The following is a 16,501-nucleotide window of genomic DNA, read 5'->3' on the forward strand; positions in this document are numbered from 1 at the left end:
TGGGGAATACGAGTAACAGTGATAAAAGTGGAGGATACGAGTAACAGTGATAAAAGTGGGGAATACGAGTAACAGTGATAAAAGTGGAGGATACGAGTAACAGTGATAAAAGTGGAGGATACGAGTAACAGTGATAAAAGTGGAGGATACGAGTAACAGTGATAAAAGTGGGGAATACGAGTAACAGTGATAAAAGTGGGGAATACGAGTAACAGTGATAAAAGTGGGGAATACGAGTAACAGTGATAAAAGTGGAGGATACGAGTAACAGTGATAAAAGTGGAGGATACGAGTAACAGTGATAAAAGTGGAGGATACGAGTAACAGTGATAAAAGTGGAGGATACGAGTAACAGTGATAAAAGTGGAGGATACGAGAAACAGTGATAAAAGTGGAGGATACGAGTAACAGTGATAAAAGTGGAGGATACGAGTAACAGTGATAAAAGTGGAGGATACGAGAAACAGTGATAAAAGTGGAGGATACGAGTAACAGTGATAAAAGTGGAGGATACGAGAAACAGTGATAAAAGTGGAGAATAACAGTAATAAGGAAGACTGGAGAATAACAATAATAAGAGAAATTGGAGTTTCGTCATACAATACATACACAATTCCTCCTCCTCCTCTTCCTCCTCCTCCTCCTCCTCCTCCTCTCTCTATGATTATCTCTCCCTCTCTCTTTCTCTATTCCTCCCCTGCTTTGTCCTTTACGCATTCTCTATCTCTCTTCCCTTCTCTCCCCTTCTCCCTTTTCCTTTTACTTCTTCTCTCCCTTTCTCCCCTTCTCCTTTCTTTATCTTCTCCTCTTGCTTTTTCCTTTAGTCCTTTTCTCTCCCCGCTGGTAGGCTCTCTTGAGGGGCCTCTTGGACGGCCGTGATATATGACCCTTGCTTGGCCCTTGCTGCCCCTCGGTGCTCCTCTTGAACGATGTCGCTGAAGTTAGGGCTGGTTGAAGATCCGGCCAGCATGTGGGAGGGGAAGAAGAGGGAAAGTGAAGAAGAAGAGAGAAGGGAGAGTGGAAAAAGTGAGAGGGGATGGAGGAGGGAAAGGAAGGCAAAAAAAGAAGGGGAGGGAGAAAGAGGAAGAGGTGGGAAGGAAGGAGAAGAGGGAAGAAAGAGGAAGAGAGTCGAAAGATGGAAGAAAAGAAGAGGGAGGAGGGAAAGGCGAAGGGAGAGAAAGAAGAGGAAAATGAGGGAAGAGAAGGGAGGGGAGGAATGAGTGATGGGAGGTGAAAGAGGGAAAGGAAAAAGAAGAAGAGGGAAGGGAGAATTTGAAGAGGCAAAAGGGAGGAACAGAGAAAGAGGGAGGAGAGAGATTGAGTAAAGGGAGAAGAACAGGGGAGGGATAGAATCACTTGAAAAATCGGCGTTTTGGTGGTAGTCGATCCTAGGTCCAAGGGCTCACCACGCCCACACGCTGACCACTAGGCCACCGAATCCCATACTTATTTTTTCCCCTCTCTTCCCCCTCTCATTTTCTCTATCCCTCCCCTGTTCTTCTCCCTTTACTTCATCTCTCTCTCCTCCCTCTTTCTCTGTTCCTCCAATTTGACTCTTCAATTTCTCCTTTCCCTCTTTTTCCTTTTCCTTTCCCTCCTTTACCTCCCTTCACTCATTCCTCCCCTCCCTTCTCCTCCCTCATTTTCCTCTTCTTTCTCTCCCTTCATCCTCCCTCTCCTCCCTCTTCTTCTCTTTCATCTTTCGACTCTCTTCCTCTTTCTTCTCTATTCTCCTTCCTTCGCACGTCTTCCTCTCTCTCCCTCCCCTTCTTTCTTTGCCTTCCTTTCCCTCCTTCGCCTTTTCCTTTCCCTACTCGTCTCTTTCTTTTCTTTCCCTTCTCTTCGCTCCTCCTTCCCCTCTCGCTTTTTCCTCTTTCCCTTTTCTCTTCTTCTTCACTTTCCCTCTTGTTTGCCTCTTCCTCCCCTCCCTCCTCCTCCTCCTCCTCCTCCTCTTCCTCGTCATAGACCACACTACCTTGACGCTTCCTTTCTTCCCCCTTCCCCCTCCCTCCCTCCCCCTTCCTCGGTCTACGCCTCTCATTTTCTAAGGTTAAGGAAATTGATGTTGCTATTGTGATGACGTTGATGTGTATGGCTACGTTATTTTCTTTCTTTTTTTTTTCTTCCGGCCTTCAGTTGCGCGGGCGTGGTTATGGGGGGGGGGGGGGAAGAGAAGGAGGAGGTGGTGTCTTAGAGAAGGCGTGTGATTGGAGGGAAAGATGGGGAAAAGGTGGAGGAAAGGTGAGGGAGGAGAAACGTGGGTGGAGGAGGAGGAAGAGGAGGAGGGATGGAGGAAACTAGAGAGAGAGAGAGAGAGGAGGATAGAAGGGTGAACTAGTGCTGGTGAAGAAGGAGGAGGAGGAGGAGGAGGAGGAGGAGGAGGTAGAAGAGTGAAGGCATGTCTCATTATCTAGATAGGTGGGTGGGTGGGTTAGTGGTGGTGGTGGTGGTGGTGGTGGTGGTGATGGTGGTGGTGTTTGGAGGTATATAACGTGACAGGCCCAACATGGATCCGTCAGTCCCGTCAGCCCCTTCGTCATGGCAGCAAAGGTGAGGCATAGCTCCTGCAGGTGGTGGTGAAGTGGTGATGAAGTGGTAGTGATGAAGTGGTGATGATGGTAGTGGTGGTGGTGATGGTAGTGGTGGTGATGGTAGTGGTGGTGATGGTAGTGGTGGTGGTGATGGTGGTGGTGATGGTAGTGGTGGTGGTGATGGTAGTGGTGGTGATGGTGGTGGTGATGGTGATGGTAGTGGTGGTGGTGATGGTGGTGGTGTATGATTAGTCTACATGTTATTTTTTTCCCCTTTTTTATTTGCCTGTTTTTTTGTCTATGTTATTTTATTTCTATTTATCTATCTGTCAATCAATCTATCTATCTCTATTTATCTATCCTCCGTTTCCATTATTTGTCTATCTTTTTTATGTTATATTTTCTTTCTATTTATCTATCTATCTATTTATCCATCCATCTATCTATCTGTTTATTTATTTGTAAGTCTATCTAACTATCTATCTACATCTGTATACCTATCTATCTCTCTATCTATATCTATCTATTTATATTCCTTCATCTTTTTTTATATATATTTTTTTTAAGTATTATTCCAATCAGTTCCCCTTTTGTCTGTTCCTAGTGGCAGTATTACAAGCTCTCTCTCTTCCTCGGCTATTCCCTTAAGATTAGTTACAAAAGTATCAGTCACTAGACCCCTTTCCTGAAGACGAGCTTTCTATGAACCGCTTTTACGGGTTGATGGATACATGAGGCATATGAGCATTCTCTGTCAGTAATAGTCTGCCGCAAGTATGTCCAGAGAAAATGAATTGGAAGTGTAGTATATGGAACTCAACGTAGGCGAATAACTAACTGTTGAATCTTGGGTTGTTAATCAGGTCCGTATTATCAGACGCTTTGAGCTGTCACAACAATTATTTCCAAAAGCCATGAAGGAGGTTAATCGAGTTCTCACGGGTGTTTTTTTCACATTCATGGTACAAATTTGACCTCTACTCCGGCCACTCATTTCTATATTCTCTTTCAGGAACATTCTTTTTTTATCTTTTTGGTCCTTGAGTTACTTCCTACACTGTAATGATGACAGATAAAGCCTTGTCATACTATCGCTAACCTCATAAAACTACCCATGGAAATATCAACACAACAACCTCTGCGAAAGCCTTACCAAATGTGGGTGTGTAAGACCTGTAATGTTTGAGAAAATTGGCTACGTAGCGACATTTGTAAATAAGGGAAAGTTGGGAATACTGACAAAGCTATCTCGCATTTATAGTAACCCAATACTGACCTCCCTTTCGAGCACCCATTCTTTTGTACTTTTGCTTTTTCTTTCTTTTCTTTGTTTCGTCTACTGCCTTTCCTTCCTTCCCATCTCCTTCCCTCTTTCCCTTCCTCCCCATCTGTATCTTCTTTGTATCTTCCTCCTCTTGCCCTTCCTCACCCTCTGTATCTTCTCTGTATCCTTCCTCTTCATCTCCTTCCTTCCCATCGTCTCCTCTCTTCCCCTTCCTCCCTATCCGTATCTTCTCTTCCTGTATCTTCTCTCTATGTATCTTTCCTTTCTTTGCTTCCTCTTCTTCCCCTTCCTCCCCATCTCCTCCTCTCTTCCCCTTCCTTTCCATATGTATCTTTTCTTCCTGTATCTTCTCTTCCTTGCTTCCTCTTCCTTCCTATCTCTTTCCCTCTTCCCCTTCCTCCCTATCCGTATCTTCCTGTATCTCCTCTTTCATCCCATTCAACCGTTTCCATTGATATAAAAAAAATACAGTTCGAGTATTAATGTTTTTTTCTCTTCCTCCAGGTCGTGTTCCTCCTCTCCCTTGTGGCCGTCGCCCTCGCCCGCCCCTCCACCTCCTACGGGGACCCCCACCCTACCCCATCCTACCACACCCCCGCTCCTTCCTACCACGCCCCCGCCCCATCCTACCACGCCCCCGCCCCATCCTACCACGCCCCCGCCCCCTCCTACCATACCCCAGCTCCGTCCTACCACGCCCCCGCCCCCTCCTACCACGCCCCCGCCCCCTCCTATGGCACCCACGAGCAGTATCCTGATGTAAGTGTCTTGTATTGCTTTTTATTTCTTCCTTAGTGTTCTTTTAAGTAAATGGTCAATGGTACTTGTCTTTCACCTTTTCTCTTTCTTCTTTGTTACTGTATTTTTTTTCTCTCTTGTTTTCTGCACCTATCACAGAAGACACAAAAGGCAACTCCAAGCGTACATATTGTTTTTATCCTTTATCTTTTTTACATTTATTATTATTTCTTTTACTTTTTTTTTACTTTTATCAGTCCTCCTAATATTTTATGAACTACTTACTACTCAAGCGTATTCTTATGCTGTCCAACTTCCTGGCGCAAAAAGTTAAGCAGTGTCTTCATTCTTTCGTTCCGGCATGCTTCCATCCCTCCTTTCCTCTCAAGTTAGGCTGTCCAACTTTCTAATGCAGGGGTTAAGCGTTATCTCCACTCTTTCATCTCGTTCTCTGGTAAATTCTGGGGCAACTTTCCTTCCTACGACTTAAACTCTTTTGGGAGGGAGGTTTCAACGCGCATTTGGCAATATTTTGGCTTTTGGCGTCTCCCTTAATTTTGTTTGTTTGTTTGTTTGTTAGAGCAGGATTTTGCGTTTTTCTTTTTATCCACTTCTTGTTTTGCCTTTTCCTGCTTCCATTTATCGTAGCAAAATGTATCATTCTGACTGTTCAGTTTTCTTCACTTTCTCTACTCACCTCAATCTCACTCCAATGACTTGTTTAATCACTTCACGTTCCGTTTATCAAGGTGTCTAATCCTCTCACTTTCTCTTCATTAACCTCTGTAATTACCCGTGTCAGTCTTAGTATGAAGCGAGCCTCCCTGTTTGACCATTATTTTGCTTTCACTTCACTAATCACTTCATTCACTTCGGTATTCGATCGTGTCCGTCTTCTGCAGCAAGCAACTCTTACTTCATCACCTCGCTTTCACTTCACTAATTACAAAACTGATCACTTCATTAACATCTGTAAACACTCGAGTCAGTCTTAGTATGTAGCAAGTAACCTTTATTTTATCCTTATTTCGCTTTCACTAAGCACTTCACAAACTTTACTAAGCACTGCCGAAGCTAGCCAACCTTCCTGTTCAGTAGACCTGCCTTTTTGCTCCCTTTCTTTATTCTTTAGTTATTTTGCTAATTATATTTGGTACTTTTTGCTTGAGCTAGCGATAATAAGTCGAGACGTCTGTATTAACCTAGTTTTTTCCACTCTGATCACATCCTCCCTACCCCTCCCCTCCCTTCTCTCAATCCTCTCTCTCTCCCACCCCCCCCCCCCCCACAGGCCCACCCGCAGTACAACAGCCAGTACGTCGTGAAGGACGACTATACCGGCGTTGACTTCGGCGCCCAAGAGACCCGCGACGGCTACGACACCCAGGGCTCCTACAGCGTGCTGCTGCCCGACGGCCGCCTCCAGACCGTCACCTACTACGTGAACGGCGACTCCGGCTACGTGGCCGAGGTCACCTACGAGGGCGAGGCGCAGTACCCAGCACAGGAATACGGACACCAGCCTTCCTACGGCCACGCCCCCGCCCCATCCTACGGCCACTCCCCAGCCCCATCCTACACCCCAGCTCCTTCCTACGGCCACTCCCCAGCCCCATCCTACACCCCAGCTCCTTCCTACGGCCACTCCCCAGCTCCCGCCTACTCCCCAGCCCCGTCCTACACCCCTGCCCCATCCTACCACTAAGAGCCCCCCACCATGACCCCTACGACCCCCCGACCCCCCCGGGACGCGAGCCTCACCTGCCATGTACATACCTGTATTTAATTAACGAACACATGCAAATTATATAACGTGGATCCACGCCGAATGATGGTTTTCTTTCCTTTTTCGTTATTTTTCTTTGTTTTTTTCATTGTAGTCTGACCTTTGTGTGTGTGTGATAGAAATGACTCAAAATGGAAAAAGAAGTAGTAGTAGTAGCAGTAGTAGTAGTAGTAGTAGCAGTAGCAGTAGTAGTAGTAGTAGTAGTAGTAGTAGTAGTAGTAGTAGTAGTAGTAGTAGTAGTAGTAGTAGTAGTAATAGTATAGTAGTAGTAGTAGTAGTAGTATATAGTAGTAGTAGTAGTTGCAGTAGAAGTTTCAGTAGAAGATGAAATTATTAACTAACTTAACTATACAGAACCATAACATCCACTTCAACACCCTTCACCACCACCGCCACCACCCTTCACCACCACCGCCACCACCCTTCACCACCACCGCCACCACCCTTCACCACCACCACCACCACCACCACCATTCATCACCACGCCACCACCAGTATCCCGCGCCCCTCCCACGCCTCACGCCCCGTTCACACACATAATGGATCCAGCTTTCCTAATCGGGTCCAGGTAGCGTTAATTGGAGCAGACCCAGGTAAAGTATACGGGTGAAGGAGGAGGGAGAGAGAAAAGGGGGAGGAGAAGAAGGAAAAAGGAGGAAGGAAAAAAGAAGGAGACATGGACATAAAGGAGGAAAACCAGCAAAAAGTAAGGACGTGTGGAAGAAGAGTGAGACAAGGAGGAGGAGGAGGAGAAGGAAGAAGAGGATGGAAAAAGGAAAGAAGGTAGATAGGAAGAACAGAGAGTAGGCAAAATAGAAATCAGCACAGCAAATATGGAGAGGAGAGAAGAGGAGAAGAAAGGAAAGGAGAAGAGGAATGAAGGAAAGAGAGAGGAGGAAGGAAGGAATGGTGGAAGCAAAGACAGAAAGAAGGAAAAATAGCAATCAGTAAAGCTCGTGGTGGAGGAGGAAGATAGGAAGAAAAGACGAAAGTAAGGAAAGAAAGAAGGAAGGAAGAAAGGAAGGAAGGAAGCAAGAAAGGAAGGAAGGAAGAAAGGAAAAACAGAGAAAAATATAGTAATCATGAATAAAGAAAACAGGAATAAAGAAAACAACATGAGGGAAATTTAAACGCAATACAAAAAGAGAAAAGAGGAAAAAAAGAAGGGTAGAATGTAGAAAGCGAAAAAATATCATTATCGTCATTATCATTATCATTTAAGGTATTACTATCATCAACACACACACACACACACACACACACACACACACACACACACACACACGACACAAGGTCCTCCTCTTCACGCCTTCCTTTCCCTCCCTCACTTCCGCCACCCTCGCCACCTTCAGATCACTCCTTAACACTCCGTTCAAATCACTTTCTCCTCGTCGCACTTCCTTTTTGAACCACCTAACAAAAACACACTCTAGACACGTTAATGAGGCGTATAAGCCCCTCCCCTTTCCCCAATCAGTGCATAACATTAGTCAGCCCACGAGCAAGCCACGCCCTCTTTTCAAACTTAAGCTGTACTTGATTAGGAAAAGATTTTGTGATTTAGTTTATCTTTTTATTTATGTTCAATATAACTAGGCGAATAAGCTCCGCCCCCTTCCCTTTTGAGTGCATATCATTGGCTAATCCCCAAGCAGGTCACGCCCCCTTTCTAAATCAGGGTTCATGTGATTGGTGGATGATGGGAAAGGGTTGAATTCTATTGGTGGTTTCTGGGACTGGAATTGGACCCTCTTGAATGTTAATATGAGGAAAGAGTCAAGAATAAAGATAGTTAACATGGTCTCTCTCTCTCTCTCTCTCTCTCTCTCTCTCTCTCTCTCTCTCTCTCTCTCTCTCTCTCTCTCTCTCTCTCTCTCTCAGCCCGACCACCACCTGCTTGCCTTGTTTTCTTATGTTTACTTGTGTTTTTATTACTCTTTGTTTACCTGTTTGTTTATGCTTGTGCCTCCGCCTCTACCTTCCCTTGCTCGTAAGTAAATATTCTTAAGTTAATTTTGTTTTCCTTCGTGAGTAAATATTCTTAAGATCAATTTGTTTTCCTTCACATAAGCGGGTTTTTTTTTTTATTTTTTTTTTTTTTACTATTTTTCTCCGTCCATATTTAGTCTCGTTATGTCTATGTGTCTGTCTGTCTATTCATTTCTCTCTCTCTCTCTCTCTCTCTCTCTCTCTCTCTCTCTCTCTCTCTCTCTCTCTCTCTCTCTCTCTCTCTCTCTCTCTCTCTCTCTCTCTCTCTCTCTCTCTCTCTCTCTCTCTCTCTCTCTCTCTCTCTCTCTCTCTCTCTCTCTCTCTCTCTCTCTCTCTCACACACACACACACACACACACACACACACACACACACCAAACCACACATGCAAAAATAAACAAATAAGAACAAAAAAACACAAGGTAAGAAGGAGGACATTCGATATTTTGTGGTAAACTAATTTCATCACAACTCTCTCTCTCTCTCTCTCTCTCTCTCTCTCTCTCTCTCTCTCTCTCTCTCTCTCTCTCTCTCTCTCTCTCTCTCTCTCTCTCTCTCTCTCTCTCTCTCTCTCTCTCTCTCTCTCTCTCTCTCTCTCTCTCTCTCTCTCTCTCTCCTTCATTTTTTTTGTATATTCTCGCATATTTATTCTTAAACAATTTATTTTCAGATTTCCTTTAATTCAATGAAACTCACTCTCTCTCTCTCTCTCTCTCTCTCTCTCTCTCTCTCTCTCTCTCTCTCTCTCTCTCTCTCTCTCTCTCTCTCTCTCTTTTTTTGTATATTTTTTTATTCTCTCTCTCTCTCTCTCTCTCTCTCTCTCTCTCTCTCTCTCTCTCTCTCTCTCTCTCTCTCTCTTATTCTTTCTCTCCCTTCTTTTCTTTCTCTCCCTTCTTTTCTTTCTCTTTTTTCTTTCCGTTACTCCTTTTTTCTTTCTTTTTCTTTCCCTCCTTCCTTTTCTTTCCTTCTCTTATTTTTCTTTCCCTCCTTCCTTTTCTTTCCTTCTCTTATTTTTCTCTCCGTCCTTCCTTTTATTTCTCTCCCTTCCTTCTACCCTTCCCTCCCTCCTTCCCTCCCTTCAGTTCAAACATCAATGAACCGCAGGAACTGGGCTTTTGAGGGAAGGGAGGGAAAGGAAAAAGGAAGGAAGTGAGGGAGGGAGGGAGAAGGGGAAGAACATTATATGGGTGAAAGCTGCCCTGACCGTGACCCAGTGAGAGGGAGGGAGAGGGAGAGGAGGGAGGGAGGTAGTGGGGAGGGAAATAAAGGAAGGGAAAATAGGGTGACAGACTGGTGATTAAGGGAGAGGGAGGTGGGGAGAATGGGGAGTAAAGAGTGGAAGGAGGGAAAGGTGACAGGTGGGGTGATTAAAGGTAGGGAAAGGTGAGGAGGCAAGGTGAGTGTGGGGAGGAAAATAGGAGGGTAGGGAGTTGAAAGAGGTGGGGAAAATGGGAAGATTAGAGGGGAATGTAAAAGGAGGAGGAGGATGGGGAGGAGGAAGATTGGGAAGAAGAAGAAGAAGAAGAAGAAGAAGAAGAAGAAGAAGAAGAAGAAGAAGAAGAAGAAGAAGAAGAAGAAGAAGAAGAAGAAGAAGAAGAAGAAGAAGAAGAAGAAGAAGAAAGAGTAGAAGAAGAAGAAGAAGAAGAAGGAGAAGAAGAAGATAAAAAAAAACATAAAAAGGAATGATGAACAAGGAAAATATAAAATAAGAAAAAAGAGGAGGAGGAGAGAGGGGAAAATAAAAGGAGAGAAACGAAGAATAGGGAGAATAAAAAGGTATTACCAACTCAAAAACCAACGGCGTCCTCTAAACTATTTTCCACCTAGGTTAAATTCCACATACCTCACCTCCCATCACTTTTTCCCTTGGCCCACTCGTATTTGTGTCATACTATTACTAACAGAGGTAATTCATAGGTTGGGTGTAGCCGCTAACCCGTAAAAGCAGTTCAAGAGAAACGTGCGATATTGTCAAACTGATACTGTTGGAACTGATCTTCAAGGGAATGTTATTATTTTTATTATCATTATTATTTTTATTATTACTATCATAGGAGACTAAGCAGGTAGAGAGGGGGGAGTGCGGACAGTATAAGTCGCCTCTTCGGCAGCCCTAAAACACCCGAGACGCCGAGAAAGAGAAAATGAAAGTGAACGAGAGAAGACGAAAGAGGACGAAAGAATGTAAAAGATTATGGAAGTGAAGGGACAGAGTGCTAGGGTAATAAATAGGAAGGAAGAGGGTGTAATTGAGTGTTTGTGTCGGATACATTGTTGGAGCTGCATGATCTTAAGGGAATGGCAAGGAAGGGAGAGTTTGTAATATGAGCGCTTATTCCAGATATATTGTTGGAACTGGTGTATAAAGGTAATGGCCAGGAAGGGAGAGTTTGTAAAATGAGCATTAGTTTTAGATATAATGTTGGAACTGATGTTAAAGGTATGGGATGGAAGGGAGAGCTTGTACTATGAGCCTTGTTGCAGATATATTGTTGGAACTGGTTTATAAAAGTAATGGCCAAGAAAGGAGAGTTTGTATTATGAGCGTTTGTTGTAGATATATTATTTCAACTGATGTACTCTGAAGAGATGTGGAGGTAGAGGTAGAAGGGAGTAGACCAGCTTGAAGACCGAAGAAGACCTGGAGACGGTGTGTGGAGGAAAACAAGAGAAGGATGAAGACAAGGGAGGAGAGAGTATACGATCAAGAGTGGGTGAGACTCATAGCCCACAAGCCCACAAGGGAAAACAAGAACGTTAAACGAAGATTGCTGGAACTGATCTATTATGGGGTTGGCAAGGAAGGGAGAGCTTGTAAAATGAGTGTTTGTTGCAGAAAATACTAAACTGTTGGAACAAATCGTAAGGGAATGGGAAGGAATGGGGAGCTTGTAATATGAGCGTTACTTTCAGAGGCGTGGTGATGGGGGAGTTTGGAGCGATCACGGCCGCGAGTTTCACCAAGACAAAATGATGGTGATGGTGATGGTGATGGTGATGGAAGAGGAGGTGGTATTGGTGACAGGGTGTGGCGAGGTTCTCTATAGTAACCGGCCACCTTCACGACTATACTCTACACTTCATCAAGATCACATTGCAAGGTTTAACGACTTGGCGAGAGCTTTAGTGTTCTTCTGTTATGATATTCGTTCAGGGGCGTGGCTATATGGTGGCCAAGGCGAGATTATGCCTCTTTACTATCTAGATTCCAATGTATGCTTTAATTAGTATTGGTGAGTGATTAAAATTGTCGAAGTGAATAGGCAAGAGCTTAAAACCACCTTACTGCATTGGCTAGTCTCTATATGATGACCAAGGGAAGTCTGTATCAATCTCCACTACCTGAATCGTAATGTATGTTTTAAAATAGTTTGGTGAGAGATTAAACTCGTCTTGGTGAATGGGTAAGGGTCTAAAGTGACCAAGAGAAGACTGTGTCAATCTTCACTATCTAAATCACCAATCAATGTTCTAACAGGTCTTAAGGAGAGACTGAACTTGTCTTGGTGAAAGGGAAGAAGACTGCGTTGCTTCCTCGTCTAGATCACCAAGCAATTTTAATGTCTGAGCGAGAGATTGAACTACCTTGGTGAACAGACGAGGACGTGAAAGCGGATATCGAAGTGAGACTGTTTATTGTTATTGTATGCTCGTAGATCCCATGGCAACATTTTAATTACCTGGTGACAGTCTTGTATGGTGAAGGGGAGTGACTCGATCTGGTGACAAATATGAGAGGGAAATCCTATGGCGAAGAAGACAGAACAAGGAAAAGCAACTGCACATAAAATACCTGAGATAATATGATAAATGTGAACACAAAACGCTGCTTCCATTTTAAGACAGAGAGAGGAAGATCCCAAAACAAAGAACGATCTATATATTTTTTTTCAGTTAAGGGGGAAGCTGAGGAGGAAGAAATAAATACAAAGATACCGAAAAAAAAGTAACTAACCTACTGACCTGCCCTTAATAAGTGTTGCCTTCGTAAGAGATGAGGCGTAACTCTTCAACGGTGTATTAGTAAGTATTATTAGAAGGTATTGGTAAGTATTAATTAGTAAGTATTAGGAAGACCACCATGACCACGCGTTCTGGACTGTAACCACGGCCCAAGTTCTCTCTCTCTCTCTCTCTCTCTCTCTCTCTCTCTCTCTCTCTCACACACACACACACACACACACACACACACACACACACACACACACACACACACACACCAGACGAAGACAGAGTAAGCGTAATGACAGGCGGCGTCTTGGTGTGTGCCGGGCGTGGCTTCGGCGGGGAAATGATGGCCGTGAGGAGGACATACTAGGCCTTACTTTCCTTGCTATAATCGCAGTGCAAGTTAATCACCCGGCTGTACCTGCTCTCTCTCTCTCTCTCTCTCTCTCTCTCTCTCTCTCTCTCTCTCTCTCTCTCTCTCTCTCTCTCTCTCTCTCTCTCTCTCTCTCTCTCTCTCTCTCTCTCTCTCTCTCTCTCTCTCTCTCTCTCTCTCTCTCTCTCTCTCTCTCTCTCTCTCTCTCTCTCTCTCTCTCTCTCTCTCTCTCTCTCTCTCTCTCTCTCTTAGTGTCTCTACCCCTTTCTCTTTTCTACCTGTCCGTTATTCTTTCTGTCTGTCAATCTTTTTATGAGTAAGTGCTTCTGCCCTCATCTCTCCTTCAGTCTACCTTCCTCTTTCCCTCCCTCTTTTCTACCTGTCTCTTATTCTTTCTGTCCCTGTCTATCTTTTTTTTATGAGTAAGTGCTTCTGCCCTCATCTCTCCTTCAGTCTACCTTCCCCTTTCCCTCTCTCTTTTCTACTCGTGCCTGTCTGTTATTTTTTCTGTCTGTCAATCTTTTTTTTACAAGTGCTTCTGCCCCCATCTCTCCTTCATTCTCCCTCCTTCCTCCTCTCTCTTTTCTACCTGCCTGTTATTCTTTGTCTTTCTGTCTCTCTTTTTTTATGGGAGTAAGTAGCGTTAGGTTGGTATGGAGAAGAAAGTGAGGAAGGCGTGTTGTGCTATAGTATTTAGAAGGAATTGCGCGAAAGGAGGAAGTAAATGAAGGAAGAATAGGAAGAATTAGACCATGATGAATTACTTGAGGGGAGAAACTCAAGGCAAAGAACTAATAAGACTACACAGGGAGGGAATTTTGTATTGGTGTTGGTCAGTGATGTTGAAGAGACTGAAGAAGGAACGGAATCTAATGTAATATAAAGGCAGTAAATAAAAGAGGTATAAGAACATTATGAATTTGTGAAGTCCGCGGAAAGAACTCAAAGGAAGGAATAAAGCTAATGAGAAGAATAAAGAAGATGAAGAAGTGCGTATTTTAAGCCAAACCAGAACCGTCTGTTACTATGATAATGATGATATGAGAGAAGGAGAGAAGAACAAGTCATAGTAGCTAACCTGAGACGTGCCGGGGCGTGGCTGACAGCTCGATCATGCCTATTCGTCTCCTCCTATGATCGGCGTGCAAGCTTTCCTCCTCTCTGGGTAATCGTTAAGAATGAAGCGCAAAACAGAGGCGAATAAGGCGTCATGGTCTTGTGGCGTGACGGATTGTGAGTCTGGAGAAGCTAAACCAACATTACATTCTTGGGTTTAATGGCAATGCAAGTTAATTTTTTCTCTTCGCTATTGTTAAAACACAAAGAAAATTAATATAGCGTTTGTAGCGATTTTGGGAATTGATGGAACCGCAATTTTGAAGGAATGAAACCAATATATTACATTGCTAAGTTTAATCATAATGCAAGTTGATTCTTTCTCTTCGCTATCGTAAATTGGAAAAGAAAATAGATATGATGTCTTTGGTAATCTCAGGCCGTGGTGGACTGTAATTCTGAGGTAGTTTAAACGATATATGACATTTTTAGCATAATTGTAATGGAAGTTATTTTCTCTTCGTTATCGTAAATTGGAAAGTAAAATTAATATGACGTCTTTGGAAATCTCAGGCTGTAGTGGACTCTAATTCTGAGGCAGTTTAAACGTATAATACATTTTTAGTATAATTGTAATGGAAATCAATTTTATCTTCGTTATCGTAAATTGGAAAGTAAAATAGATATGATGTCTTTGGTAATTTCAGGGAGTGATGGACTATAATTATCGAAGGAGTTTAACCAATACATTTCATTCCAAAGTTTAATGGCAATACAAGTTTTTTTTATGGTAGTGTAAAGATCATGATACATAATACGAACAAATTACGGTGTCTTTGGCAATCTCGACATGTGCTAGACTACAATTTTGAGATAGGTAAAGCAAGACATCACATTCTGAAGTTTAATTGCAATGATTCTTTTTTAGGTTAATGTTTAAAGAAAAAGTGCAAAATACAGGAAAATATGGCGTCCTTGGTAATCTTGGGGATTGTTGGGCTGCAGTTTTAAAATAGTTTACCCAACACATTAAATTCCTAAGTAATCATACTGCATTTTTTTCATTTTTACGCTAATGTTTAAGAGAAAAAATACAAAACAGACAGAGAAAGGTAATATACTGTTTTTGGCGATCTTGGGAAGTGATGGAACTGCAATTTTTAAGTAGTTTAACCCAAAATTGATCTCTCTTTTGGCCACTTCTCTTAACTTTTTTTTATGGAAGCAGTGACTTGTGGGTTTGTTTGTTTTCAATGTTTTTTTTTCTTTTTTGCCCTTGAACTGTTTCCTTTACTGTAAGAAAAAAAAACTTAAAATTTCTAGATGTAATCGCAATACATTTTTTTTCTCTTTATAATATTAAGAAAGATATAAATACATAAAAAAATATAGCTTCATGGCGTCTGGGGGCACGATGGACTCCAGTTTTAAAGCAGCTAAACCAATACATCAAATTTCAAAGTTTATTCGTGATGAAAGTCATTTATTTTTCTTTTCTATGTGTTATCAAGAAAGAGTAACCATATAGTAGAGATCAATATAGCTTCGTGGCGTACTGGAGTATGGCAGACTAATTCTGAAGTAGTTAACAAAACATTACATCCCAAAATTTAATCGCAACGTAATTTTCTTTTCTTTTTTGACATTACTAAGAGATACAAATATAGACAAATTATGACTTTATGGATTTCGGTCTTGAGGTGTGAGGGAGTGCACTTCTAAAGCAACTAAAACACCATCACAGGTCTCTCAGTTTAGTTATTTTTCATTTACCGTTCCCCCTTTTCCCTACCCTTCCTTTACCCTTCAATTTTTCCTTCAGTCCCTTCCTTACTCCCCTTCCTCCTCCTGTTTCCTTTCCTGTAAAAAAAAAAAAAGTCACATCACAATACAAGTTTTTTCTCTCTCTCTCTTTCTCCCTATTCCCTACCCTTCCTATACCCTTCAATTTTTCCTTCAGTCCCTTCCTAACTACCCTTCCTCCTCCTGTTTCCTTTCCTGTAAAAAAAAAGTCACATCACAATACATCAATACAAGTTAACTCTCTCTCTCTCTCTCTCTCTCTCTCTCTCTCTCTCTCTCTCTCTCTCTCTCTCTCTCTCTCTCTCTCTCTCTCTCTCTCTCTCTCTCTCTCTCTCTCTCTCTCTCTCTCTTCCCTACCCTTCCTATACCCTTTAATTTTTCCTTCACTCCCTTCCTTTCTCCCTTTCCTCCTCCTGTTTCCTTTCCTGTAAAAAAAAAGTCACATCACAATACAAGTTAACTCTCTCTCTCTCTCTCTCTCTCTCTCTCTCTCTCTCTCTCTCTCTCTCTCTCTCTCTCTCTCTCTCTCTCTCTCTCTCTCTCTCTCTCTCTCTCTCTCTCTCTCTCTCTCTCTCTCTCTCTCTCTCTCTCTCTCTCTCCGTTACTGTTAGGAATGAGATAAACACTGCAGCGGATCAAGGCATAGCGGCGGGGTGAGGCGTGGCTCTGCGGTGGGGTGAAACAGCGGCCCCGTCCACACACATAACCTCACACAACATTCCTTGCTTACTCTGACCGCAGCGCACGTGTCTTTAGCGGGTGAGAGTGAAGGCTAATGGTGACAGTATGATGATGAGGAATGGATGATGAGGAATGGAGAGTGAGGGCTGGATGGTGTTAACTGATAGTGATGGTGACGCGAGATGGTAATGCCCTGATGGCGGTGATGGTGATGGTCTGATGGTGATGGTTTAATGATGGTTTGATGCTGACAACGATGGTTTGGTGAGGACTGTTGGTGATGGTGTAATGACTGATGACCTTATGGAAGC

General features: G+C 43.1%; 1 protein-coding gene across 1 annotated transcript; it reads left to right on the forward strand.

Annotated features, from left to right (window-relative positions):
- Nucleotides 1-2,408: 2,408 nt before the first annotated feature.
- Nucleotides 2,409-6,383, forward strand: LOC127000524 (cuticle protein 7-like). Its single transcript, XM_050864260.1, has 3 exons — nucleotides 2,409-2,550; nucleotides 4,321-4,575; nucleotides 5,846-6,383. The coding sequence occupies exons 1-3, from the start codon at nucleotides 2,539-2,541 to the stop codon at nucleotides 6,257-6,259; spliced, it is 681 nt and encodes a 226-aa protein (XP_050720217.1). The 5' UTR covers nucleotides 2,409-2,538; the 3' UTR covers nucleotides 6,260-6,383.
- The last annotated feature ends 10,118 nt before the right edge of the window (nucleotides 6,384-16,501 follow it).

The sequence above is a fragment of the Eriocheir sinensis genome, chromosome 19, assembly GCF_024679095.1.
Source record: "Eriocheir sinensis breed Jianghai 21 chromosome 19, ASM2467909v1, whole genome shotgun sequence".
Lineage (NCBI taxonomy): Eukaryota > Metazoa > Arthropoda > Malacostraca > Decapoda > Varunidae > Eriocheir > Eriocheir sinensis.